This window comes from Molossus molossus, unplaced genomic scaffold (genome assembly GCF_014108415.1).
Source record: "Molossus molossus isolate mMolMol1 unplaced genomic scaffold, mMolMol1.p scaffold_m16_p_13, whole genome shotgun sequence".
In the NCBI taxonomy this organism is placed as follows: domain Eukaryota; kingdom Metazoa; phylum Chordata; class Mammalia; order Chiroptera; family Molossidae; genus Molossus; species Molossus molossus.
The window spans coordinates 91,491,294-91,517,491 of NW_023425348.1; the positions used below are offsets into that span (position 1 = coordinate 91,491,294).

General features: G+C 52.6%; 3 protein-coding genes across 7 annotated transcripts; 1 reads left to right on the forward strand and 2 right to left on the reverse strand.

Moving 5' to 3' along the window:
* Positions 1–5,157: 5,157 nt before the first annotated feature.
* Positions 5,158–13,475, forward strand: KAT5 (lysine acetyltransferase 5). 5 transcript variants are annotated; one of them, XM_036258491.1, is made up of 14 exons: positions 5,158–5,285; positions 5,385–5,451; positions 5,774–5,842; positions 5,934–6,070; positions 6,327–6,509; positions 6,599–6,673; positions 6,774–6,848; positions 8,232–8,480; positions 8,555–8,644; positions 10,006–10,146; positions 10,224–10,317; positions 12,448–12,607; positions 12,737–12,818; positions 12,908–13,350. In XM_036258491.1, exons 1-14 carry the CDS (start codon positions 5,274–5,276, stop codon positions 13,040–13,042), a joined length of 1,569 nt encoding a protein of 522 aa, XP_036114384.1. In that variant the 5' UTR covers positions 5,158–5,273; the 3' UTR covers positions 13,043–13,350. The 5 variants fall into 5 exon arrangements, with proteins under 5 accessions (XP_036114384.1, XP_036114385.1, XP_036114387.1 ...); XM_036258492.1 differs by having other exon boundaries at positions 5,159–5,285; positions 6,354–6,509; positions 12,908–13,475; XM_036258494.1 differs by lacking the exon at positions 6,327–6,509 and having other exon boundaries at positions 5,161–5,285; positions 12,908–13,475.
* Positions 13,476–13,592: 117 nt separating this feature from the next.
* Positions 13,593–14,832, reverse strand: RNASEH2C (ribonuclease H2 subunit C). The gene is made up of 4 exons (XM_036258495.1): positions 14,597–14,832; positions 14,212–14,408; positions 13,996–14,115; positions 13,593–13,683 (listed from the first exon to the last, which is right to left on the reverse strand). Exons 1-4 carry the CDS (start codon positions 14,763–14,765, stop codon positions 13,657–13,659), a joined length of 513 nt encoding a protein of 170 aa, XP_036114388.1. The 5' UTR covers positions 14,766–14,832; the 3' UTR covers positions 13,593–13,656.
* Positions 14,833–20,685: 5,853 nt separating this feature from the next.
* Positions 20,686–24,624, reverse strand: AP5B1 (adaptor related protein complex 5 subunit beta 1). The gene is made up of 3 exons (XM_036260249.1): positions 24,574–24,624; positions 24,058–24,225; positions 20,686–23,969 (listed from the first exon to the last, which is right to left on the reverse strand). Exons 2-3 carry the CDS (start codon positions 24,205–24,207, stop codon positions 21,480–21,482), a joined length of 2,640 nt encoding a protein of 879 aa, XP_036116142.1. The 5' UTR covers positions 24,208–24,225; positions 24,574–24,624; the 3' UTR covers positions 20,686–21,479.
* Positions 24,625–26,198: the final 1,574 nt, after the last annotated feature.

The following is a 26,198-nucleotide window of genomic DNA, read 5'->3' on the forward strand; positions in this document are numbered from 1 at the left end:
GACTGAAACTGTGCTAACTGCTCTATGTAGTGGGTTCTGAATAAACATTTATTGACTATTATCAGTGAGTGGCTGATTTCACAGCCTTCTAATTAGTCCTATTCTGGTATTACCTCCTTCAATCCAAGGACACAGTTACCAAGTGATCTTTCTGAAATGCAGATATAATCATTCTCCACTTATATATCTTCAATCATGTTGGGATGAATATATAAAAGCTGTATATATAAGGATGCTCCTTGTGACACTATTTGCAATAGAGGAAAATTGGAAATAACAAATACTCAACAGGCAGTTGGTTGTGGTAGCTAAGGTACATCTAAACAACAAAGCAATATGTAGCCATTAAAATAGTGCTATATTTCCCTGGCCGGTTTGGTTCAGCGGTTACAGCGTTGGCCTGCGGTCCAGAGAGGCCCGGGTTGGGTTCCCACTGAGGGCACATACTTTGGTTGCAGTTTGTCCCCAGCCCTGGTTGGGCCGTGCAGGTGGCAGCCACTCGATGTGTCTCTTTCATGTTGATGTTTCTCTCTCTCTCTCTTCCTCCCTCTCTGTCTGAATAAAAAATAAAAAAATGTCCTCGGTTGAGGATAAAAAAAAAGAAATAGTGCTATAGCCCTGGCCAGTTTTGCTCAACGGTTAGAGCATGGCCCTTGGACCAAAGAGCCGAGTGTTCAAGTCCGGTCAAGGGCACATACCTGGGTTGCGGTTTGTCCCCAACCCTGATTGGGATCATGCAGGAGCCAACCAGTCGATGTGTCCCTCTCACGTCGATGTTTCTCTCTCTCTCCCTCCCTCCCACTCTATCTGAAGATAAGTAGAAAAAATATCCTTAAGTGAGGATTAAAAAAAAAAAAAATAGCACTATAGAATATTCAGTGAAAAGTGTTCAATTTATGTTGCTAAGTGAACAAACTGGTCACAGAACAATATATACAGTAAGAACCTATTTTTGTATTCAACATAGCATAATAATTTGAGGTAGCCAACATTTTCTATAAAGAGCCAAATAGCCCTGGCTGGTTTAGCTCTGTAGTTAGAGCGTTGGCCCACGGACCAGAGTTGCAGGTTCTATTCTGGTCAAGGGCACATACTTCAGTTGCAGTTCGGTCCCCAGCCCTGGTCAGGGTCATTTGGGAGGCAACCAATCCATGCATCTCCATTACACTGATGTTTCTCTCTCTCTCTCTCTCTCTCCCTCCCTCTCTCTCTCTCTCTCTCTCTCCCCCCCTCTCTCTGCCTCTCTCTCCCTCCCTCCCCACCTCCCACTCTATCTGAAGATAAATGGGAAAAAAATGTCCTCTGGTGAGAATTTATTTATTTTTATTTTTTTTTATCCCCAAGGACATTTTTCCATTTTTTGTACAGATAGAGTGGGAGGGAGAGAGAGGAAGAGACAGAGAGAGAGAAACATCGACGTGAAGGGACACATCGAGTGGCTGCCACCACACGACCAACCAGGGCCGGGGACAAACCGCAACCGAAGTACGTGCCCTTAGCGGGAACCGAACCCGGGTCTCTCCGGACCGCAGGCCGATGCTCTAACCGCTGAGCCAAACCGGCCAGGGCTGGTGAGAATTTATTTATAAAAAAGAGCCGCCCTGGCCAGTATGGCTCAGCGGTTAGAGCATCAGCCTGTGGTCCAGAGAGTCCTGAGTTCAGTTCCCACTAAGGGCACGTACCTCAGTTGCAGTTTGTCCCCGGCCCCGGTTGGGGTTGTATGGGTGGCAACCAGTCTAAGTGTCTCTCTCACATCAAAGTTTCTCTTTCTCCCCCCCTCCCTCCCGCTCTATGTAAAGATAAATGCAAAAATGTCCTCAGGTGAGGATTAAAAAAAAAAGAGCCGAATAGTAAATATTTTAGGCAGTGTGGGCCAGATTTGTATTTCAGATAATTATTCAGCTTGAATGTGAAAAGAGTCAGTCAAATGTAAGTGAACCAGTGTGGCTACATTCCAATAAAACTATTTGCGGACACTGAAATTTGAATTTCATAACTTTCATGTGTTGGGAAATACTCTTTTGTTTTCCTAACCATTAAAAAATATAAGCATAATTCTTAGCTCAATGGATGTAGGAAAACCAGCAGAGGGTTGGATTTGACCAGCTGGCCATAGATTGCCCACCCCTACACTACAGGACACACAACCAAAATGTTCACTGTGGACATTTCCCCCAAGGTGACCTGAAGTTAGATCCCCACCCCCCCTTACTGTGGTCTGTTTTTTTGAAACAGTTTTCCCCTACAAGTATCTGCATAGCTCTTCCCTTCCACCTCTAAACCTTTGCTCAAGTAATACACTTCCTGCCAGGCCTGCCCTGAACAACATATTTAAAATTGCAACTTACACCTGGCCGGTGTAGCTCAGCGGTCGAGCACTGACCAATGCACCAAGGGGTCACCAGTTGGATTCCTGGTCAGGGAACATGCCCACTAGGTGGGCCAAATTCACAGTGGGGGGCGTACAGGAGGTGGCATATCAATGTTTTCTCTCATCAATGTTTCTATCTCTCTCCCTTTCCCTTCTTCTCTCTAAAATCAATAAAGAAAAAAATTAAAAATAAAATTATTGAAGGTGGGAGAGGAAGTAAGAAATAAACCAAAGAACTTATACGTGTATATCCACAACCAATCAACACGGACACTAGGCTGGGGAATGCAGGAGGTGGGTGGGAATGGGAAGGAGGGGTCAATGGGAAAAAAAGGGGGGACATCTGTAATACTTTAAACAATAAAAGAAAGCTACATGCAAAAAAATGAAACTAGACCATCAACTTATACCATACACAAGAATAAACTCAAAATGGATAAAAGACTTAAATGTGACTCATGAATCCATAAAAATCCTAGAAGGAAATGTAGGCAACAAAATTTCAGACATCATACGCAGCAGAATTTTCACTGATACATCACCTAAGGCAACAGAAACAAAGGAGAAAATGAACACTTGGGACTACATCAAACTCAAAAGCTTCTGCACAGCAAAAGAAACAACTACCAAAATGGAAAGGCAACCCACTCTATGGGAGAGCATAATTGCCAACGATACATCAGATAAGAGGTTAATTTCCAAAATATATAGAGTGCTCATACAACTCAACTAAAGGAAGACAAAGAACCCAATTAAAAAATGAGCAGAGGCCCTGGCCAGTTTGGCTCAGCGGTTAGAGCGTCGGCCTGCGGTACAGAGAGACCCGGGTTCGGTTCCCGCTAAGGGCATGTACCTCCGTTGCAGTTTGTCCCCGGCCCAGGTTGGGTTGTGTGGGTGGCAACCACTCGATGTGTCCCTTTCACGTCGATGTTTCTCTCTCTCTCTCCCCCTCCCACTCTATCTGAACAAAATATGGAAAAATGTCCTCAGGTGAGGATAAAAAAAATAAAATAAAAAGTGGGCAGAGGAACTAAATAGACACCTCTCCAAACAGGACATACGAATGGCTAAGAGACATATGAAGAAATACTCAACATCACTAATCATCAGAGAGATGCAAATTAAAACAACAATGAGGTATCACCTCACTCATGTCAGAATGGCCACCATCAACAAATCATCAAACAAGAAGTGTTGGAGAGGGTGTGGAGAAAAGGGGACTCTAGTACACTGCTGGTGGGAATGCAGACTGGTGCAGCTACTGTGGAAAACAATATGGTGTTACCTCAAAAAATTAAAAATTGAACTTCCATTTGACCCAGTGATCCCACTTCTAGGAATATACCCTAAGAAGCCTGGAACACCAATCAGAAAGAATATATGTACCCCCATGTTCATAGCAGCACTATTTACAATAGCTAAGATCTGGAAACAGCTCAAGTGTCCATCAGTAGACGAATGGATAAAAAAGCTGTGGTACATATACGCAATGGAGTACTATGCAGCTTTAAGAAAGAAAGATCTCTTATCCTTTGAGACGACATGGAGGGACCTGGAAAGTATTATCCTAAGCGAAACAAGCCAAACAGAGAAAGACAAGTATCATATGATCTCACTTATCTGTGGACTATAATGAACATAACAGTCTGAGGAATGGGGTAGTCCTAGAGATGTGGAAGTGGGGTACAGACTGACAATCCCCAGAAGAGGGGATAGTGGGGGAGAGATAAATCACAGATCTTGTATGCATGCGTGCATGAACAATGGACATGGACAACAAAGCTGGGGACAGGGCGGGGAGGGAGAGGGAGGAGGAATCAGTGGGGTAAAAAGGAGAAACATCTGTAACAAAAATTAATAAATTTAAAAAAATAATAAAAAATACTAAAAGTAAAAAATAAATACAAATGAAGTTATTAAAAAAAAAAGAAACATCCATGTGAGAAACATAGATCGGCTGCCGCCTGCACGCCCCCTACCGGGGATGGAGCCCGCAACCCGGGCCTCTTCCTGCCAGGAATCGGACCTCTAAGCCCATGGGAGGACGCCCAATCCCCTGAGCCACACCGGCCGGCAATAACTTACTTTTTTTTTTTCTTTTTTGGTACGTGCCCCTAGCGGGAACTGAAGCCAGGACTCTGGTCCGCAGGCCGACGCTCCAACCGCTGAGCCAAACCGGCCAGGGCAATATAACTTACTTTTTAATATATTTATTGTTGTTACATAAACCCTTCTTTTTCCTCCCAACCCTCAAGAATATAAGCTGTATGAAGGCAAGGTTCTTTATTCACTGATGGTTTCCAGATTCCTAGAACAGTGCCTGGCACATGGCAAAATATTGTGAAACATTTGTTGAATGTCTGAATGAATAATGTTGTATTATTTTTATAACTAGAAACCTAATAAACAAAACAACCTAGAAATATTCACGAGTCCCCAGAAGTGAGAAACTAAGTTGGCCTAGCATTGAACTCGCTTCATAGCCCCACCCACTTCTCCAGCCTCGCAACCTTCCAGACCCGCCCCCCACCGTCGCCGAGCACGCGCAGTTCACTTCCAGAGACACCGCCCACTGCCACCCTCAAGGCACAAACACTAATACCAAGTGACCCGTGTTGCAGTCACGTGACCAGCGTCGCACCTGGTGAGCGTCACGTGACGGACTCAGCTTTCCTCCAATCGTTGCGCACGTTGTGGGGATTCCACCTAGACCCCGCCGGAGACTTAAAACACCCCATTCTCCTGTTAGCCAAACGGGCCGGACTCCCGCTTCCAGAAAGTCGGTGGTGTCTTTCAAGGGTCCTAGTCTACAATAGCATCGGGAACCCTGGGCCTACTACGCGCTCAGTCCCGGAAGTGACGTCTTCCAGAGAGGCCGGAAGTGGCAGTGGAGGGAGGGAAGATGGCGGAGGTGGTGAGTCCGGTGCCTGGGGCGGGGCGGAGGGAGCCAGGGGAGGTGGGTAGAGCCCGAGGACCCCCAGTAGCCGACCCTGGCGCCGCGCTGTCTCCCCAGGGGGAGATAATCGAAGGCTGCCGCCTGCCGGTGTTGCGGCGGAACCAGGACAACGAAGATGAGTGGCGTGAGTGACGTAGGGGGGCGGGGCTAAGGAATCTGAGGGCGAGGGGCGGGAGGGAGTCAACCGAACCCTCGGGAGGGGCGGGGCCTCGATAATTCTGGGGCGGGCGGGGCGCGGATACACAGGAGGGGCGTGGCTTGTAGCCGCTCCGAGATGGATAGGGCGGGGCTTGGCCAGGGGGGTGGCACGGGTGACTAACGGGGTTTGAGCGAAAGCTTCCAAGTGCTGGGGCTTAGGGATCCAAGCTTGGGGGGTGGAGTTCAGGTCATAGGAGGGTAGAGCCTCATGGCCTGACCCTTCTGATGCCCCTTTGCTGTTCCCACAGCCCTGGCCGAGATCCTGAGCGTGAAGGACATCAGTGGCCGGAAGCTTTTTTACGTTCATTACATTGACTGTGAGTGCTGGGCTGGGGTGAGAAGGGACTGTAGGGTAGGGTTGGGGAGTGGTCTCTGGCATTCCTTCCTGAGCCATCCCCACTGCTGCAGTCAACAAACGCCTGGATGAATGGGTGACCCACGAACGGCTGGACCTGAAGAAGATCCAGTTCCCCAAGAAAGAGGCCAAGACCCCCACCAAGAACGGACTTCCTGGGTCCCGCCCCGGCTCTCCAGAGAGAGAGGTGGTGAGTAGGTCCCCTATTTCCCCTCTTCTCTCCTGCCTCCTACTTCTCTCATCTCTTGGCCTCAGTTGGCCCCTGGATGGGCTGGAGGCAGCACCCTCCCACCCTGGCTTCAGCTTGCAGAGGATGAGGACCAATTGCACATGTAGCTTCCAGAGTCCAGCGGCTATTCCTGTGTCCTTGAGAGGGTGGGGTTTGATCACTCCATGCTGAGGGGCCCCTATTCCCCTTCCCCATCCCACCACCATCCCCACCCCAGAGGAAGACCCTGGACCTATCTCTACAGCCGGCCTCCGCACAGGCCAGCGGGAAGACCTTGCCAATCCCGGTCCAGATCACACTCCGCTTCAACCTGCCCAAGGAGCGGGAGGCCATTCCCGGTGGTGAGCCCGACCAGCCGCTCTCCTCCAGCTCCTGCCTGCAGCCCAACCACCGCTCAACGGTACCCTCAGCAATTCCAGGGACCTTGCTTTCCTCTCAGGTCCCACCTTCTCTACCTTCTGACCCACCTTTCTTGGTTTCTCTCTGCAGAAACGGAAGGTGGAGGTGGTTTCACCAGCTACTCCAGTGCCCAGCGAGACAGCTCCAGCCTCAGTTTTTCCTCAGGTGAGTCCTCCAAACCATCTCGTATGCCTTTTCCTTCCTTCCTTCTACCTTCAGACTCATCTCACAGCCACCTCTTCTATTCCTGTCATCTCATCTACAGAATGGATCAGCCCGCAGAGCGGTGGCAGCTCAGCCAGGACGAAAGCGAAAATCAAATTGCTTGGGCACTGATGAGGTAGGTCTCAGGTAGTGGGAGGCTGAGTGACAAGCAGGTGACATAGACGAGTGGAGGGTTTAGTGGCTTGTTTAAAAATAAACAATGGGTGCCCTGGCTGGTTTGGCTCAGCTACTAGAGCATCAACCTGCGGACCAAAGGGTTGCAGGTTTGATTCCTGGTCAAGAGCATGTACCTAGGTGGCAGGTTTGAGCCTTGGCCCCAGTTGAGGTTGTGCAAGAGGCAACCAATCTATGTGTGTCTATCACAAAGATGTCTTGCTCTCTTTCTCCCTCTCTAAAAAAAGTAAAAAATAATTTAAAAATGAAAGAACATCCTCAAATGAGGATTAACTAAAAAATAAAGTTCAGCCTGCTTGGTGTGGCTCAGTGGTTGAGCACTGACCCACACACCAAGAGGTTGGCAGTTCGATTCCTGGCCAAGGCACATGCCCAGATTGTGGGCCAAATCCCCAGTGGGGGGCATACAGGAGGTGGCCAGTCGATGTTCTTATTGATGTTTCTATTTCTCTCTCTTTCTCCTTTCCTTTCTCTTTAAAATAAATTTCTAAAAAAGGTAAAAATTAAAGTTCACTAATATATGTATATATTTTTTAATCCTCATCTGAGGATATTTTTTACATTAATCTTCATATAGAGCTGGAGAGAGAGAGAGAGAGAAAGAGAAACATTGACATGCGAGAGGCACATCAACCCCAACCGGGGCCGGAGACAAACTGCAACTGAAGTACATGCCCTTGGCCAGAATTGAACCCGGGACTCTTTGGTCTGCGGGTGACACTCTTACCACTGAGCCAAACCAGCCAGGACCCACTAATATTTTTAAAAAAATAAACGCGTGCCCTGGTGGATTTTCTCACTGGTTAGAGCATCAGCCCTTGGACCAAAGGGTCACAGGTTTGATTGCCAGTCAAGGGCACATACCTGGGTTGCAGGTTCAATCTCTGGCCCTAGTTGGGGTCATGCAGGAGGCAGCCAATCGATGCGTCTCTAATGTTGATGTTTCGTTCTCCCTCCCTCTCTCCCTTTCACTCTACCTAAAAACCAATGAAAAAATTGAGGATTAAAAAAATAATAAAAAATAAATAAACAGTGGGTGGTGGTAAAATCTGGAGCTAGGCAGAGCTAGCCGAGGTCAGTCTTCGGTGATCTTTCCCAAGTGTTGAATGAAAACTTTACAAGTCTTGGTTTCTTTCTTTTTTTTTATTTTTATTTTTATTTATTTATTTATTTTAAAGTCTTGGTTTCTTTATGAGAGACTGGGGATAATATAGTACCTCCCCCATAGGGTTGCTGTTAGGCTTAAACAAGAACTTGGTGTAGGGAGGAGGCTATGTAAGCTGTAGTCTTCTGTAACCTCGTGTCTTCCACTGGCCCTGGGCAGGACTCCCAGGACAGCTCAGATGGAATACCGTCAGCTCCACGCATGACTGGGAGTCTGGTGTCTGACCGGAGCCACGACGACATCGTTACCCGGATGAAGAACATTGAGTGTATTGAGCTGGGCCGGCACCGCCTTAAGCCGTGGTACTTCTCCCCGTACCCACAGGAGCTCACCACATTGCCAGTTCTCTATCTCTGCGAGTTCTGCCTCAAGTATGGCCGTAGCCTCAAGTGTCTGCAGCGTCACTTGGTACGAGGAGTCCCAGGTGCTGCCCTACTAGTACCCCACCCTTCTCCCACTGCTGATCCTCCTCTCTTCCTCAGACCAAGTGTGACCTTCGACATCCTCCAGGCAATGAGATTTACCGCAAGGGCACCATCTCCTTCTTTGAGATTGATGGACGTAAGAATAAGGTCAGTGGCTGAGGGACAGTAGGGAGTCCTTGGAACTTGGAGTCTGGAGAAAATCAAATGAGCTGCTTCTTCCCACTCAGGAAAACACTGACCAGTCTGGCCAACAAGTTGGTTCACCCCATTTTTTTGAGTTCCTGCTGAAGGGAAGATGCTGGGAAATATAAATAGAACCCGGAATTAGACAAAATTTCTGCTCTCTGAGAGCTTAGTTCATGGGGAAAACAGACACACCAATGGCCACTTTAGATCCCAGTATTTTAAGTGTCATGAAGCAAAGGGTGGATTATTAGGGCCCAGAGGAGGTAATCAGCAAAGCTTCACAGAAGAGGTGATTTTTGAGCCTTGACATGAAGGACAGGGTGGGTAAGGGACTCCCAAGCAGTGGGGTTCTGAAGGGCAGGCATGGATATACAGAGTAGTGTGTGTGAAAGGCAAAGATCCTCTGGCTGAAGGGCAGAGAGGATGAGGAAAGACTGTTATAAGGGACAGAGCTCCCTTATAAGGGAGGTGGGATTGAGGTCAGTTGGGCAGGAGTTGGGGACACCATAATTTTGGAGCTTTAAACCTGCTTTAGTCTGTGGCTGTAGGGAGGAAGGAGTAACCTGGAGGAACCATTGTGAGATTCTCCCCAATCCCGGGGCCTCGAGGGTGGTGAGGGAGAGGCAGGCACCTTGACCGGCAGGAGAGCTCTGGCTTGGATGCTAGGGGAACTTGAGAGGAAGGGTGCTGCTTTAACCACTCACAATTCTGTATTAATTGTGGACTTGGCATCCAGATGGCAGTGCCAAGCATGTAGTTAGAAAGTCAGGCTGAAATGCAGGTTAAATGTGTACAGAGGTAAAATAGCAAGATTAATAGTATTTTTGGAGGATAAAGGCTCCTATGACTGATATTTAAATTCCAGAATTCCTTACTTCAGTTGTAGATTACCAGCCCAGTTCCCAAGAGGTATGACTATAGGCAGAAGAGTTGTATTTTTTGACAGCCAGACTAAGACTGCCACTTGGGAAGAGCTTCTCTCATAAGCCTTCTAGGTACATGTCAGTTTGCTGACTGTTGCTAACTATAGTAGAGGGCAGTGGAGGCCCCCAGGGCCGACTTAGGTGGAGGCATGGAGAGCAGCGGTCAACCTGCCCAACTCACCAGGAGGCAAGTTTTCTAATGGGCTGGTCCATGGGCTTGACACTTCGAAGATGCCTTGAGCGGCAGGGACAGGCTGATTGATGGAATGGGTCAGGCCTCAGGAAGGAATGCTCATCACCTCTCAGCCTGGGCTGCAGAGAGGCTCCTGGATGACCCTGGCCCAGTGGCCATGCTTGAGGCAGGGTACCCAGAGCAGTGACAGGCCTTTTCCTTTGCAGAGTTATTCCCAGAACTTGTGTCTTCTGGCCAAGTGTTTCCTCGACCACAAGACGTTATACTATGATACAGACCCTTTCCTCTTCTATGTCATGACGGAGTATGACTGTAAGGGCTTTCACATCGTGGGTTACTTCTCTAAGGTAAGCGCTTATCCAGCCCATTTCTCAGCCCTGTGCTGGGCCAGGTGCCTTCCCTCACACTCACATGCTGTTTCCAGGAGAAGGAATCAACAGAAGACTATAATGTGGCGTGCATCCTGACCCTGCCTCCCTACCAGCGTCGAGGCTACGGCAAGCTGCTGATTGAATTCAGTGAGTACTTACGCCGGCTCGGGCCCAGGGACTGGGGGTGGGTAAGTGGCAGGCGCAGACCCAGTGCTGGTGCTCCCATCGGGGCCTCACACACAGGTATGCTGGGTTGCGGTGATTCTCAGCTCTGGCTATGCAGCCCAGTCACCTTGGCCCAAAGCCCAGATGGAACTCTTCCAAGATTTTTCCTTTCTCAGGGGAACTGCCCTGCTTGTCTGGATTAGGTTCTCAGCCCCTCACTGTTCCTTGTTCAAGATTCTAAGCATCACCCAACTTTCCCCACATTTGACTCACCTCCTGCCCACGGCCATGAGCTGAAGCCAAATGAGCCACTGTTGCTTATCCCTCTTCTACTGTGTTGTCATGTAAGTTCCTGGTTGAGGGCCAGTTGTTTCCTGAGCTTGGTAGGCAATAGATGTTAAAAATTCTGTTAATGCCCTGGCCAGTTTGGCTCAGCAGTTAGAGCGTCGGCCTGCAGTCCAGAGAGACCGGGTTCGGTTCCCGCTAAGGGCACGCACCTCGGTTGCAGTTTGTCCCCGGCCCTGGTTGGGTTATGTGGGTAGCAACCACTCGATGTGTCCCTTTCATGTCGATGTTTCTCTCTCCCCCTTCCTCCCACTCTATCTGAACAAAAAATGGAAAAATGTCCTCAGGTGAGGATAAAAAAAAAAATGCTGTTAACTCAGCAAAGAGATGTAGCACTAACTTGCCTGGATATGGCCTATATTCCTTGCATTCTGTCAGGTCAGTCTCTTGAAGGTCAGAAGGGACTCTGCTCCTCATCCTTCACGAACTCTTCAGTGTCCCCCCAACCTCAAGTCTTCCTTGTTTCCCAGCCTCCCACTCTATTCCAAAGTTCTGAGCTGGAAGACGGAGAAGGAGTCTTAGCTGTCTGGTAAAGATAGAGGCTTCATTTGATCAAGTTATGGTCCATTTGAGAAATTTTATTGGTAGAACAATGCCAAGATGGGTTACATCTTTAGGAAGCCCTCAGCCTGGTAAGCAGGCAGATGCTTAATGCCTTGGAACTCAGACCTCATTGGAGAGGGAATGCAGGCAGGGTCACCAGAGATATGCTCAGTTTGGCAGACAGGGTAGGTGGGTGTTAGGAGGGGCTAGAGTTCCCTACAGCTGAGGAAGCCAGTGTGGTGTCCAGTTGATCTGTCAGGACTCTATATGCACCACAGACCCAGCAAGGTTAAGTTGGAACCCAGTGTGTCCCTGTCCTCTTCTGAGCTTCCTCTCTCCAGAGCACCAGCCTCTCTATCCCTCTCACCACTCTCACCACTTGGTTTGTTGGTGGAAGTCATGAGATTGGGCAAGAGGCTAGACTGGCTGATGAAGGCAATCCAAGGAGAGGACAGCAGAATGGCCTATGGTGCAACATGAAGCAGTTATGACTGAGGGTGAGGAAGGACTTCTGCAAGTGGTGGAGTCATCCCAGGGCCCTAGTACAGCGAATGAAGACTCTGCTCAGCCACGTAGGGTTCTGCAGCACCGGAGGTCCCACCAGGAATTGCCCAGTGGTCAGCAGGCAAGAGGAGGGCGGAGCAACCAGTGGGAGGGAGGGAGCTTCGAGAGGGAGAAACTCTTCCCTCTAACTTGGGAAGCTCTTTGGCGCTCTTCTTGGCAGCCTCACAACAACCTGATCAGGCCAGCCTGGTCTTAGAGCTGCTGATGTTCCTCAGGTCACAGCTAAGGAAAGCATCTCAAGCCTGGATCAGAGGTGGGGTCTGCCCCCCTTCCCTCCTCACATACCCAAGTACAGAGAGTGTGAGATGACAGGAAAATTGGAGGTGCTTTCTAGAAGTCATTTTCTCTTCTCTCCCTGCCCCGCCTCTAAGCCCTCACTGGCTCATGAGCACCCCTTCCAGCTGATTGTAGCCACTTCTCTGTGCCCTCAGTACCCTCCGCTGCACTTGGCACACAGGTGAAGAGTGAATGCTCATTAGTCCTTTATGAGGAAGCTGAGGCACAGAACAGACGTGCCACACACCCCAGGTCACAGAACTACCACACAGCAGGGTCAGGGTGGGAAGCAGGCAGTCTGCCTCTGCAACCTGTGCTCTTTCACAGCATTGGTTATGTGAAGCTGTGACCCATTACCCATCCCCTCTCTCTCCATTACTTCAGGCTATGAACTCTCCAAAGTGGAAGGGAAAACAGGGACCCCCGAGAAGCCCCTCTCGGATCTTGGCCTCCTGTCCTACCGAAGCTACTGGTCCCAGACCATCCTGGAGATCCTGATGGGGCTGAAGTCTGAGAGTGGGGAAAGGCCACAGATCACCATCAAGTGAGCCTGGCCCCACCTACCTGGGGATGCATGGCATGACCTGTTCCCAGGCTTTCTCACCCTGGGGCTCCTTGGGGGCAAGGGGCAAAGAGGAAGGCCCCCAGGGGACTGATCTTTGTCCTCCCACAGTGAGATTAGTGAAATTACCAGCATCAAGAAGGAGGATGTCATTTCCACTCTACAGTACCTCAACCTCATCAACTACTACAAGGTAGGAAGGTGGGCAGGGGGAGATGGGTGTGTGGAGGTGTGCAGTGTAGGCCCCATGGGCTAACCTGCCTTGTCCCATCTTCTGCCCAGGGCCAGTATATCCTCACATTGTCAGAGGACATCGTGGATGGGCACGAACGGGCTATGCTTAAGCGACTGCTCCGCATTGACTCCAAGTGTCTGCACTTCACTCCCAAAGACTGGAGCAAGAGGGGAAAGTGGTGACCAGGCACAGCCCATGGTAGTACCAACAAAGCCAGCAGAACTGGAGCTGACAGCCCACCCTGCCCCCACCAGGGCCCCTAAGGGGGTCGCTAAGGGAGACGGACCAGACTGAGGACAGTTCCACAAGGAGAGGACTGGCCTGGTAGGGCCTGGTAGGGGCCAGTTGGTGCCCAGCACCAAAGTGAGCTCAGGGCTCAGGTCAACTCTAAGGTCAGCTGGCTGCAGGCCCAGGCTTGCTGTGAACCAGGGACCAGAGGAAGCCAAGCAGATGTGTACAGTGGGGTGGGGGCGGGGGCACTCTGTACAGAGGGCTGATGGCTGTAAAAAATTTCTTTTGTAAAGTAGGGGTTGGGGTTGGGGTGGGCACTGGCTGCGAAATTCTGGCCTCTCTTGGCCTGGCTGCCCCCTGGCAATAAATTGTTTCTATAGGCCAGAGCCATGAAAGGTTCTTGTTGGGAAAGAGCAGTGCCGGCTTAGGGGTTTCAAGGTGTGGGCAAACTCACGGGTGCTGTGAAGAGCCCATTTATTGGGGTGATGGAATCAACTGGTCCAAAGTGAAGAGCTGGTTTATTGGGGTGAAGAGATCAGTGGCTTTCGATTTCAAGCTCTGGTTCTCAGTCCTCCGGCACCTGTGCATGAATCTGCAACAGGAGTCACCCTTACTACTGGAATTCTGAGATGGAGTGGCTGGGTGGTACACATACTCGGGGAGGGCCCCAGCTGCTCAGGATGATAGCCCCTTCCGACAGGCCAGAGAAGAGTGGGGGGGGAGCCACTCTGCCCTACCCAGCCTAACTTTCCAGTTAGAGCCAGGCTCCACCAGCCCCACTGTGTTCTGCAACCCTAAAGCCCCAAATCCACTTACGGGCAAGGTTCTGGACAACCCAGTAAATAACTTTGAAGCCAGAAGGGGGAAAGCATAAGCCTGGGAAGAAGGGGGCCTATCTACTCACCGCTGCGGCGAGACTGGGCCAGGTTAGGGCCGCTCGTACTTTGGCATCCGGGCCAGGGATGGTCTCCAGGCCCCACAGGGTGAAGCGGCTGAAGCTGGCGGAGGCGCTGATAAAGCGGTCCTGGGGAAAGCGCCGGATTCAGCACCGGGGCCGCAGGTCCCACCGGTCCCACCGGTCCCGCCACACCCCCTGCCAACCCTATCCCCCTGTGCTCACGAAGTCCCGCTCCAGCGCCTCCGGGGGTTCCACCAGTTCCTGCTCCGGCTCGTCACTGTGTGAACCCTCTGAGAAGTCCTGCTTCCCTATCGACACCTCTCCCTTCTCTTCCGTCACCATCACGTATCCCACGAGGCCGGGTGGAACCTCCACCTCCTCGCCCCGTAGGCTGCGGCCCCGAAACGACACTTCGAGTCCTGAAGGAGGTAGGCGCAGGACTTCAGTGAGGGCCTGCTCCTGGCCCAACGGGGCAAGCCCAGTGGCGGCCCTCCCGCCGCCTCCGGCGGACCACGATTCCCAGGAGCCCTCGCGCCCGTCCTCGCCATGAGAGCGTGGCGCCGGCGCGGGGGCTCACGGGAGCCGTAGTCCGGCTGCGAGCGCTCACCATCGGGACCCTGACGGATGGCCGGGGTGAAGAAGCGCGCCACCGGAGCGGGCCGGTTAACCCGGACCTCACAGGGCAGAAGGTGCAGCGTGACAGGGGTGACGTTGAGCAGAGTGACCGGGCGCAGGTGGATGCGGTTCTTCCCGATGTCTTCCTTCTCGCTGTCCATCCTCTTCCGCGATTCCGTGGCTTGCTGGCTAAGGCCAGAGCTGGCGCGAAAAGCGCGCGAAGCCTATTGGGAGGCTGTGAACATTCAGCGCAGAGCCTCTTGGGAAGCGTAGTCCTCAGTATCCTTTGCAAGGCCCGCCTCCCTGTGTTCAGGTCCCAACTTTTTTTTTCTTGAGGTTTATTTTATTTTTAAAAATTCTATTATTTATTTATTTATTTTAAAAAGAGAGAAAACATCAACTTGTTGCTTCATCCATTTATGCATCCATTGTTTGATTTTTGTATGTGCCCTGACCCCTGATGGATTGGCAACCTTGGCCATAAGGAGGACAACTCTCTAACAAACGAACTACCTGGCCTTGACATTTATTTATATATTTATTTACATTTATATATATGTGTTTTAATTGATTTTTTAAAGAGAGAGAGAAAGAGAAACATTGATGGGTTGCCTCCTGCATGCCCCCTACTGGGGATTGAGCCCAAAACCCGTCCATGTGCCCTGACCAGGAATCAAATTCAGTCCATGGGATGGTGCTCAATCCATTGAGCCACACTGGCTGGGCTCAATGGTATAATTTTTATTTTAATTTAAAAATTTTTTCACCCTGGCCGGTTTGGCTCAGCGGTTAGAGCATCAGGCCATGGACCAGAGAGTTTCGGGGTTCAGTTCCCACTAAGGGCACGTACCATGGTTAAAGTCTGTCCTGGCCCTGGTTGGGGTTGTGTGGGTGGCAACCAGTCAATGTGTCTCTCTTACATCGATGTTTCTCTCCCCCCCGCCACTCTGTCTGAAGATAAATGCAAACAAAAATTTTTTCTATAACAGTTGACATACAATATTATATTAGTTTCAGGTGTACAATTGTACATTCTTCTTTTTAAAAATGAAAATGATCCCCCTCTCCCAAAAAATAAACTTTTCTTATATGCACAACCAATGGACACAGACATTAGGTTGGGGAAAGCAGGAGGGAAGTTGGAGTGAGGAGGAGGGGGTTAATGGGCAAAAAAGAGGGGCATCTGTTAATACTTTCAACAATATAAATAAATAAATGTTCCTTCCCAGCTGGTGTGGCTCAGTGGATTGAGCATGATCCCATGGACTGAGAGGTCCCAGTTCCATTCCCAGTCGGGGCACATGCCCGGGGTGTGCACTCAGTAGAGGATGTGCAGGAGGTAGCCCATGGATGTTTCTCTCATTGGTGTTTCTGTTTCTCTCTCTCTCTATCTCTAAAAAATCAATAAAAATGTATTTTTAAAAAATGAATAAAATATATAATACTAATTAGGTCTTTTATGTCTAACTGTATAGTTGTGAGGTTTTTTTCACACACAGTAGTTATTATATTTTAAAGTTTATTCCTAGATATTTGTAACATTTGGCTGTTTCAATAAAACTTTATTTGCAAAAACCAGCAGTGGGAAACTAAAACATTTGTGTGACTCCCTTTATTGCAATAATAGCTTTATTGCAATAATAGCTTTATTGTGGTGGTCTGGAACCAAACTCGGAATATGTTCGGATATACCTTTGTGCTATTCAAAAAATTAGTTCATTTCATTTAAATTACCAGATTGTGGGCGTAGAGTTGTTCATAATATTTCGTTCCTTTTTTTTTTTTAATCCTCACCCAAGGATATTTTTCTATTTATCTACAGATAGAGTGGGAGAGAGGGAGGGAAGGAGGAAGGGAGAGAGAAACACTGACATGAGAGGGACACATTGACTGGTTACCTCCCACATGACCCTGACCAAGGCCGGGGATGAACCGCAACTTAGGTACATGCCCTTAACCGGAATCAAACCCGTGACTCATTGGTCTGCGGGCTGACACTCTAACTGCTGAGCCAAACCGGCCAGGTCTTCATTCCTTTTTTATGTTCATGGGATCTTTCATTTCTGGTATTAGTAGGCTTCTTGGAAGGGGTCCAGAGTATAATATTAACTGTCCTATGAATGTTCACCAATGAGTACCTTCTGCAGGTAGAAGGCAGCACCTTTTTTTTTTTTTTTTTGCATTTTTTATCTTCAGACAGTGAGGGGGGTGGGGGGAGAGAAGCATCCACATGAGAGAGACACATCGAGTGGTTGCACAACCCCAACTGAGGCCAGGGACAAATTGCAACCGAGGTACATGCCCTTAGTGGGAACCGAACCCAGGACACTCTGGTCCACAGGCCGACGCTCTAACTGCTGAGCCAAACCGGCCAGGACCTCTTTTTTTTTTAAGCCTCACCCCAGGACATTTTTTCCATTTTTTTTGTTCAGATAGAATGGGAGGGAGATAGAGGGAGAGAGAGAGAGAGAAACATCAATGTGAAAGGGACACATCGAGTGGTTGCCACCCGCACAACCCCAACCGAGGCCGGGGACAAACTGCAACTGAGGTACGTTCCCTTAGTGGGAACTGAACCTGGGTCTCTCTGGGCCGCAGGTCGACGCTCTAACTGCTGAGTCAAACCGGCCAGGGCAGCAGCACCTTTCTCTCCAAATCATTCCTATCATTGTCCAACAGGCTCATGAAATAAGTCATCATGGCCGGATAGCTCAGTTGGTTAGAGCACTGTCCCGATACTCCAAGATTGTGGTTTAATCTCAGGTCAGGGCACATATAAGAAGCAACCAGTGATTACATAAATAAGTGGAACAACAAATTGATGGATGTGTCTCTTGTTCTCTCTCCCTAAAATCAGTAAAGAAGTCATCATGGGTGAGGGATAAAAGTGATACGTGGCGAGCTCAACATGAGTTTCTCCTCAGCAAGGCAGCTCTAACTACTGCCACAGATAAAAGTCTAATGTCCAGGAGAGACCACTATTGAGCTCCCAAAACAGCAGAATATAACCCAAGAGACCAGCCAGCCACTCAGTTTCAGAGTGATTACATCGGATCTCTTCCATTATGAAAGTGGCAGCATTTGTTGCTTCTGGATGGTGTTGTCTTCCCTGACAATAGTGCCCCAGCCAATATTTTCTTTTCTTTTTTCAGCCAATATTTTCATGGCAGTATCCCCACTCCCCCACTCTGCCCCACAGTATAGCTTCCTAGTGTGGTAACTCTTTTGGTTACAAAAGAAGTGATGGGACCAGAACCATGGGCATCACTGGCCTTGCCGTGGGTGTTTCTCCCAGAACAGCAGGCTTGAATAAACAGTGGAGTGCTTATTGAAGACTCAGTTATGCCACCCACCGGGAGACAAGACCTTGCTAGTTAGTTTCAGACAGTTGTCCTTGTCCTAACTGTACCCATGGATTTTAATTTATAGAGATGACCCAGGGATGGCACAGAGAAGTCAATGCCATTGAAAGAAAACTTCAGAGTTCCTTACAGTCCCCCCCAGAGACAAGTGGCATGGCAAAACCACATGGGTAAGCACTGGAGTTGGTCGGAGGCAGGAAGAAGAAAGGGGACAGTATAGGCCACAGCGTTTATTGGGGCTTCTGATGGAAAGATACGGTGGGGTTAGGTAAACAGTTTAGGGTTAGCTAGCTTAAATAATTCCTGCGGGGTTTGGGGTGCAGGGGCTGTCTGCTGTACTGCTGGTTGTCACGCACTGCAGGAGCCTGGTGCTGGGGAAGCCATGAGCACTGACTAGCTGCTTGCTGCTCTTGGACACTTGGGTACCAGCAAGTTTGAGATTACCTAGTCAGACGCTTGAGGAAGGAAAATGCCCTTCTGCAATGGCTCCTCTGCGCCCTCTGCCGACAAAGCTTAACAATGCGTCAGCAGGGTGTCCTTTATTTTTTATTTATTTATTTTTATCCTCACCTGAGAACATTTTTCCATTTTTTGTTCGGTAGAGTGGGAGGGAGGGAGAAAGAGGAACAGAGCGACAGAGAGAAACATCGATGTGAAAGGGACACATCGAGTGGCTGCCACCTGAACAACCAACCAGGGCCAGGGACAAACTGCAACCGAAGTACAAGCCCTTAGCGGGAACCGAACCCGGGTCTCTCCAGGCTGCAGGCAGACGCTCTACCGCTGAGCCAAACCGGCCAGGGCCACTACCCTCATTTTTTTTTTTGATGCTTTTTCTTTTTGCTGTTCTGATTGGGTGTTTTCTGCTTCGTTATATTCCCAATTAATGGTTTGCTTCTTGGCTTTACCTACTCTGCTATTGATTCCTTGTAAATTATTCTTTATTTCAATTAGTGCATCCTTCATTTCTAATTGGGCCTTTTTGATGTTGATGTTCTAAGTTCCTTGGAGTTCTCCTTAAGTTCTTTGAAGGTCTCACTAAGTTCTTTGAAAGTTTCACTAAGTTTCTTGAGCATCCTTATAACCAGTGTTTTGAACTCTTCATCTGATTGACTGCTTATCTCCATTTTGTTTAGTTCTTTTCCTGGAATTTTGTTTTGTTCCTTCACTTGAGACATGTTTCTTTGTCGCCTCATTTTGGCTGCTTCCCTGTGTTTGTTTCTATGTATTAGGTAGAGTTGCTATGTCTTCTATGCTTTCAACAGGGTGGCCTGTTGCTGTAGGTGTCCTGTAGGGTCCAGTGGCACAGCCTTCCTGATCACCCCAGCTGGGCTCTCGAGGTGCACCCCTAGTGTGGACAGTACACTCTTCTGTTGTAATTGAGTCTTGACTGCTGTTGGCATGTCAGTGGGAGGGATTTACTCAGGCTGATCAGCTGCAAGGACTGGCTGTGCCCACTGACCACTGGCCTCTGACTCCCGTGGAGGATCAGCTATGTAGGGGCCCAACACACAGAGCAAGACTTACTTCAGCAGGGCTCTGGTCCCCACTGAGTCCACTCATTGAGTATGTCACTTGTGGAGGTGGTTGGTGGTGGTGCTTCAATGTGGTCTGAAGCTGTCCACTGGGTGTGCTGGCTCTGGGGCAAGGTCAGCCTCTGCCTGTGTTCTACCAGGGCCACCAGGCATAAGCTACAGTGATCTGCAGATAGCTGCTTCTTGTGCTGGGCTTGGAGGTGTCCAGGAAAAGCCAAATTGTGAACCAAGGCTGGCTGCTTCTAGTGCCAGGCCTGGGACCACTTAACGAGAGGTATGGGGCTCACTGGGGCCAGATGCTGCTTGTTTGCATACTAAGGATGCAAAGCTAGTAACTGTACTCTGACTTCCCCTAGTCAAATGAAAACATACATGCCCTACAACTCAGCAATCCTGTTCCTGGTATGTATCCTAGAGAAACTGTCCCATAGGTCTGTAAGAATGCCCACTGCAGTTGGTGGAGGTGTGGGGTGGGGTGAGGTCACCTGGTGCCCAGCACTATGCGAATGGGTGGATAGAATGGGACGGAGGCAGGATGGGTAGGGATGGATGAAAGGATGGCTGGGGAGTCTTTACATGGGCCAATTATCTTAATCTTAAGCAAAGGATTAAGGGATGGCAGAAGAGGCCCCTCTCCCAGGACAAGAAGTCCCAAGCCTCTGGTCATTCTCCACCTGGCATTGCTGACTGCTACTCCTGTGGCCTCCAGGGCTGGCCCAGAGCAGAGGGTGGGGACTCTGTCCCCGTGGCCTGTGCAGAGCTTTGCTCTCATGGTTGGTAAGGGAAATCTGCTCTGGAGTGACAAAACTCAGTTACTGTCAACAATTAGAAAATAACACAAGCCCTGGCCAGTTTGGCTCAGCGGTTAGAGCGTCGGCCTGTGGTCCAGAGTCCCGGGTTCGGTTCCCGCTAAGGGCACGTACCTTGGTTGCAGTTTGTCCCCAGCCCTGGTTGGGTCGTGTGGGTGGCAGCCACTCGATGTGTCCCTTTCATGTCAATGTTTCTCTCTCTCTCCTTCCCACTCTATCTGAACAAAATATTAAAAAATGTCCTCAGATGAGAACTAAAAAAAAAACCAAAAACACACGAAAAACCCAAAACATGATTACCAGCCAGCTGGGCGACCAGTGGAAAACCACTTGACCCCTCTGGCTCACAGGTTTCCTCCTCTGTGGGGCCCTACCGAGCTGTTGCAAGGATCAAGTGAAGCAACGGATATGGAAAACACCAGCCTGGTGCCTGGCGGCAGAGCTGGCCTAATACATCGGAATCCTGAGTATCTTACATATCTGGAATGAGAACTGGGGGAGCTGGTTCTTACCTGGGAAGATTCCTAGGTCCACTGGTGGGGTTTCCCAGATGGGGTGAAAAAAGCCAGCTTGGTTTTGACCAGACCGTGTGTTGCTGTCTGCCCTCAGCCCTGAAACCATACTCGCTAGCAGGCCCTTCCTAGAGCTGACTCCAATCCCAGCCTGGTGGAGCCTTGCTCCCCAGGGAAGAGGCCACTGAAACCTCCCCGGTGTTTCTAGCCTAAGCTCCCAGGGGCAGGGACTCTGCACACCTCAGGTTGAAAAGCGCTGGCCCACAGGTCAGGAGGACCAAGCCAGCTCCAGGCTCATTCCTAAACTGCTGGGTGGCTTTGGGCAAGACCAGACCCTCTGAGGAGCAGAGATGAGGGCTTTCTCTCCTGCCTCCTGGGCATAGATTCCGGAGAACCCCAGCCTATTTAGATAGGAAGGAACTTTGGAGTCCCGCAGTCTGGGGGTTCCTACTCTAGGAGCCTTCTGGGAGCCTCTGACCCCCATCCCAGTGGTTCTGCTCCTAATTAGGAACCAGAAAAAAACAAACCATGAGGGTCACTGGTGAACATAGGTTTTTACAGAAAGGAGCCACAGGACTGTGTCCTGCTCTTCAGCTGCCCCTCTTAACAAGTCCCTACAAGGGCCACAGTCCTGTTCCCACCTGGCCTGGCCCAGGCTCAGACAGCAGTCGACAGCCCCCGGAGGTAGTTCCCCACCAGGGGCAGCACAGCCCAGTCATCAGTCCGCAGGATCACCGGCACTCCGTCCGCCTGCGCTGCCTCCAGCCGCAGCAGCAGCTTTGAGTCTGGGGGCAGGCGGATGGCTATGTGATAGCTAATGGGGGGCTGGGCCACCACCACGAAGGGCTCCAGGTGGCGGGACACCAAGGCCTCCAGACCCTGTGGCCCAAGAGGGCACCACAGGCGACTCTCAGTGCCCTTTGGCAGGCAGGAGTCCCAGAGCTCCTCAAAGAAGCCCAGCCTGGCCCCCTCAGGGGGCTGGGGGAAAGGCTGGAAGAGGTCAGCGAACTTCACAGGCAGGGGTGGCAGGCGGGCATAGCACGTGAGGCCAGTGGATTTGGTATAAAGAGCACGGATATCCAGTTGGGTAGGGGCTGGGCGCCGGGGCTGCAGGGGTAGGAGCAGAGGGCGAGCGGGGCGGCCAGGGCATAGGCAGGGCACATGGACACTCCCCAGGGGTTCATAGAGTTGTCCTTCCACTCGAAAGCGAAGCTCCAGAGAGTACACTGGTTCCAGCACCTCCACCTGGAGCTGCAGCACTGGGACTGGGCCCTCAACCCTTTGGGGCCCCACACTCAGCCGAATTGGGGCTGGGGCCTCCTGCACCATCAGTACCGTGGCAAAGTCCTGGTTCTCGGTCACCAGTGAAGAGGCCAGTGCAGGTGCAGCAAATGAGGGGCTCAGGGCCACCCCCAGCTTGGGCCCTGACAGGTGGCCCAGGAGGATATAATAGAGGCGGGCGTGGTCCCGCCCATCAGGGTCGTCCAGCTGCTTGGCCAATGTCTGCAGCAAGTCCGCCAGGCCCTCCCCAACACCCGCCCGCAGCAGGGCCCGGCAGACCTGCAGCAAGGCCTGCTGGAGGCCCCAGTCCGTGCAGTGGGCAGCTGCAGCCTGCAGGAAGCTGAGGGTGGCTCTCTGGGTATCCCTATCTGCCACCTTTGCCAGCATCTGCAGGTGCCAACGAAGGGCCTCATCCTCACTGGGCCTGGATACCACCTCTTGCTGCAACACGACCCTAAGAGGCTCCCCCAGCTCAGGGCCCACCCGATCCAAGAGGTCAACAAAATGGGGAGCCAGTGCAGGCCGGGATCGGTACAGGTGGGCCAGTCCATGGGTTAAGGATGTCAGCAATGCAGGTTGCCCGGCCAGGCAGTGAGCAACCAGGTAAGAGGCCTGGAAGCAGAGTGTAGCCAAGGTCCGGGGGCTCCCATTCAGGGCTGCCCTCTGCCGCAGGCCGGCCAGAAGCTCCTCCAAGTAGTGCCGGGGGCTGTGACCCTGGCCGTTCTCCTCCTTTTCTTCGTCTTCAGCACAGAGCAGGCACAGCAGATGCAGGCGGGCCAGGAGGGCCATTGGGTCGTGAAGGAGACTGGGTAGGAGGCCACGGCACAGCTGGGGCTCTAGCAGGAGTGGGGCAGACTCCTCACCTGTGGGGCCCAGCGGGCAGTTCTCCGGGAAGCTCAGGAGGCAGTGCAGGTAAAAGAGATGGGCAGGCAGGGGCAGGGCTGGGTGCTGTGCAGCCAAGGTGAGCCGGCGGAGCAACAAGGCCTCGTCCTGGGCTGTGAACAGTGCCTCCCCGAAGGCCATCTTCAGTGCCAGAACAGCATGCAGCAGTGTCAGCTGTGCTGTGCCCAGCAGCCGTACCAACTGTGGCTTGAAGAGCACTGGGGGCTGTCCCCGCAGACCCCGCAGGGCCCAGCCCAGCAGCCACAGAAGTTGGGCCTGGGCCACAGGAGTGAGCAGGTAAGAGGTGTCCAGAAGCTGGGCCACTGTAGCCCGCAGCTCCCGGGCCTCCTCAGGACTGGGCTCTAGTGCTGAAAGGTCACACTCCTCCTCGGCTGCCGACCAACTTGGCGCTTGTGGCTGAAGGTGGGCATCACCCTCTTGAGCCAGTGTCCAGTTCCATGGATCACCCTCAGTGGGAAAGGCCCTGACCGTGAGTAGGCCCTGCAGGCTGGCCCTGGCCCTTGCCTGTATCACCAAGGTGTTGCGCAGGGCAAGTGCCAGGAGCAAGCTGAGTGGCTGGACAGGGGCCACCGGGCCCTCCTGCCCCAGCAGGCCACGCAGCAGCCCCAGGCAGCCCCCCAGCAGCCCAGGCTTGCAGCTCTCCAGTTCCCGCAGGCACTCGCACGCAGTGGCCCGTAGGGGCCGCTGCTCGGAGGAGGGGCCAAAGCCTCGCCCCAGATCGCCACCGGAAGCCAAGCCAAGCAGTAAGGGCAGGAGCCGGTGGGAGGCTGTGGAGGTGGGACCCAGCGCACCTCCTGCCACCAGGGCTGTGGTTGCTGCCAGCAACAGGGGCCGCCGCAGAGCTGATGGCCGTGGGGGTAGAAGGACCAGGGTGTCCAACAGGGAAGTGGCAGCTGCCTCAGCTGTAGGGGCGTCTGGCCACAGCTGGGTTGGGTACTCCAAGCTCAAGGCCAGCAAGGAAACCTGGGGATGGGAGATGTGGAGAAGATGGAGTTCAGGGCACAGTGGGCTGAGGTGACCACATGGGCCAGGGCAGGCGTTTAGAGCCTACCTTGGTCAGTTCGCTCAGCTTCTCACTCCTCAGGTCGCTCAGCAGGTGACGACCCAGATCCTCACCTTCCGAAGCTGCCATGAAGGTGGACGGGCTGGCCCGGAAGGCGCCCAGGCGCTGGGTCCAGGTTTCCCGGCTCAGGACCCCCATGGTCAGGCACGAGGGTCACTGCAGGAAGGAGCGAGGGGACATCAGGCCGGTGGCCGCGAGACGAGCCAAACCCGGAGGAGGCGTCGTCACCTAGAGCCCTTTACAGATCTCAGCCACCCCTGGCTACACGCACACGTCAGCGCGGACCCCGTGCCTGGGTCCCCAGATTAAACCGAGAGGTTTCGGGGGAGACGCCGGGGCGGGCCGCCAGGATCCCCGGGGGGCAGAAACGCGGAAGAGCCGGGGCGGGCCGCCCACGCGGGGTGCGTGCCGAGAGCTCATTAGCTCGCCCGCCCGCGGCCGGCACCGAAACCACAGCGCCGCCCCGGTCCCTAGCGCCTGCGGTAACGGGCCAGTCGCGCTTACCTCGCCTGACTCAGCTGCCGCCAGCGCTCGGGCCAGCCGGCTCCTTCCGGGCGGGCGGCGCGGGGCGGGACGCGCTGCGCGGGGCGGGGCTCGGAGCGCGTGGGAGGCCGGGCCGGGCGGGCCGGCCCCGCACGAGGCAGGGCGAGGCGGTAACGGGCCGCCGCCTTCCTCTCCCACCCCCGCCGGCAGGTGCCGACTCGCTGGTTTCGCTGGGGCTGAGTAACTGTTCCGCGGCGCGCAGGCCCCCCTTCCCCGAAACCGCCCCAGGCCGGGGCAGAGGCGGTGGAGTTGGGTGGCCCCCGCTGCCAGATGCCGCGGTCCTCCGCGCGCAAGCTGCGGTCCGGGGGCCCTCGGGTGGACGGCGACCGCTGGGCCGGCGACTGTGGCAACCAGCGCGCCCCCGCCGGCGTCCGGGCGCACCGCACCCCGCCCAGCCGCGCGCGTCCCTGGGGATGTAGGGTGCGGGTCCTCGCGCTCCCAGAGCGGCCGCTGGGGGGGGTGCGAAGTGCGGTCCCAGGGCACCCGCAGGAAGCGCGCGCCGCAGCCCTGGCCGAACCGGTCGGGCGGGCGCCTCAGGGCTTGGCTTCGCTTCTCTGACGCCGGCCCGGGCCCCCCACCCGCTCGGCTTGGGGCGCGGAGCCGGCGCCCGGGTCAAGGCGGGAGGAAGCTGCTGACTTTTGCCTTATGCGGCACCGATTGGCAGGCCAGGGTAAAGCTGAAGGAACAAGACCAAAAACCGTGATGAAGGCTGAGAACAACGGGATGCAGATGTGCGGACTGGCAGGGCCTGGCGTGTCACGGGGTCATGGCCCGGCACACCTAGCACAGACCGGGAAAGTGAGGCCTGGCGGTGGAAGACCTGGGACCAAGCAGTGCAGTAACCCAGCACTCTTGACTTCCAGAGGGCTGGATCAAGGCTTTTGGGGGCGCCGAGGGAGCTGGGCCAGGGGTTTCCCTAGTAGCCTCTTCTGGGCTCAGGGCCCAGGCTACTGATGCCCCAGTGACTGCAGGTTTCCAGGGCACAGAACTGCAGCATCCAGACCCCACAGCCCGCTGACCTAAGCCTCTGGCTCTAATTAGCCAGCTTTGAAGATGAAACAGACCTGAGCCCCCATGCTAGCAGCTGCCAACTAGTTTCTCTCCTTCCTCCAGGTTTCACAGGTCCCTCCCTCCCTACCCCATCCTGTTGCCCTCCAGATGGGAGGAGGTAGGAAGTGGTGGGGTAGCTGGAAAAGAGGCTATCTGGGTGCCAGGGGATGGAGACAAGGATCCACCACAAAGACAGGTCCAGCGGGAAAGCCCAGTCCCAGCTCCTCTGGGCCCTGGCTCCACAGTTGACTCACAGGCGGCAGCCGCAAACCACTTCCCTCTAGGTGCCTCAGTTTCTCCATCTATAAAATGGGAGTGATGACTCCCGCTCAAGAGGCTGTGGGGTGGGTGGGGTTGGGTGGCCTGGCTAATTAAGCCTAAGATGAAAGGGGCCAGGATGAGAGCAGCCCTGGGAGGGAGCCTGTCTGGTTTCCCTGTCTGAGGCCCAGAGGGTGCTGATAACTGCACATCCCCAGCCTTCAACACTCACAGGGAGGGAGGAATGGTTATTAAACCCCTTTTACAGTTGAAGAGAC

Excerpts from the sequence above, each read along its gene's own strand:
- RNASEH2C (XM_036258495.1), bottom strand. The coding sequence starts at position 14,765 with ATGGACAGCGAGAAGGAAGACATCGGGAAGAACCGCATCCACCTGCGC. Across the intron at positions 14,409-14,596 it reads CATCCGTCAGGGTCCCGATG|GACTCGAAGTGTCGTTTCGG; the intron begins GTGAGCGCTCGC and ends TACCTCCTTCAG. Across the intron at positions 14,116-14,211 it reads AGGCGCTGGAGCGGGACTTC|GACCGCTTTATCAGCGCCTC; the intron begins GTGAGCACAGGG and ends CGCTTTCCCCAG.
- KAT5 (XM_036258490.1), top strand. The coding sequence starts at position 5,274 with ATGGCGGAGGTGGTGAGTCCGGTGCCTGGGGCGGGGCGGAGGGAGCCA. Across the intron at positions 6,510-6,598 it reads AGCCCAACCACCGCTCAACG|AAACGGAAGGTGGAGGTGGT; the intron begins GTACCCTCAGCA and ends TTCTCTCTGCAG. Across the intron at positions 12,819-12,907 it reads ACCTCATCAACTACTACAAG|GGCCAGTATATCCTCACATT; the intron begins GTAGGAAGGTGG and ends TCTTCTGCCCAG.
- AP5B1 (XM_036260249.1), bottom strand. The coding sequence starts at position 24,207 with ATGGGGGTCCTGAGCCGGGAAACCTGGACCCAGCGCCTGGGCGCCTTC. Across the intron at positions 23,970-24,057 it reads AGCTGAGCGAACTGACCAAG|GTTTCCTTGCTGGCCTTGAG; the intron begins GTAGGCTCTAAA and ends TCCCATCCCCAG.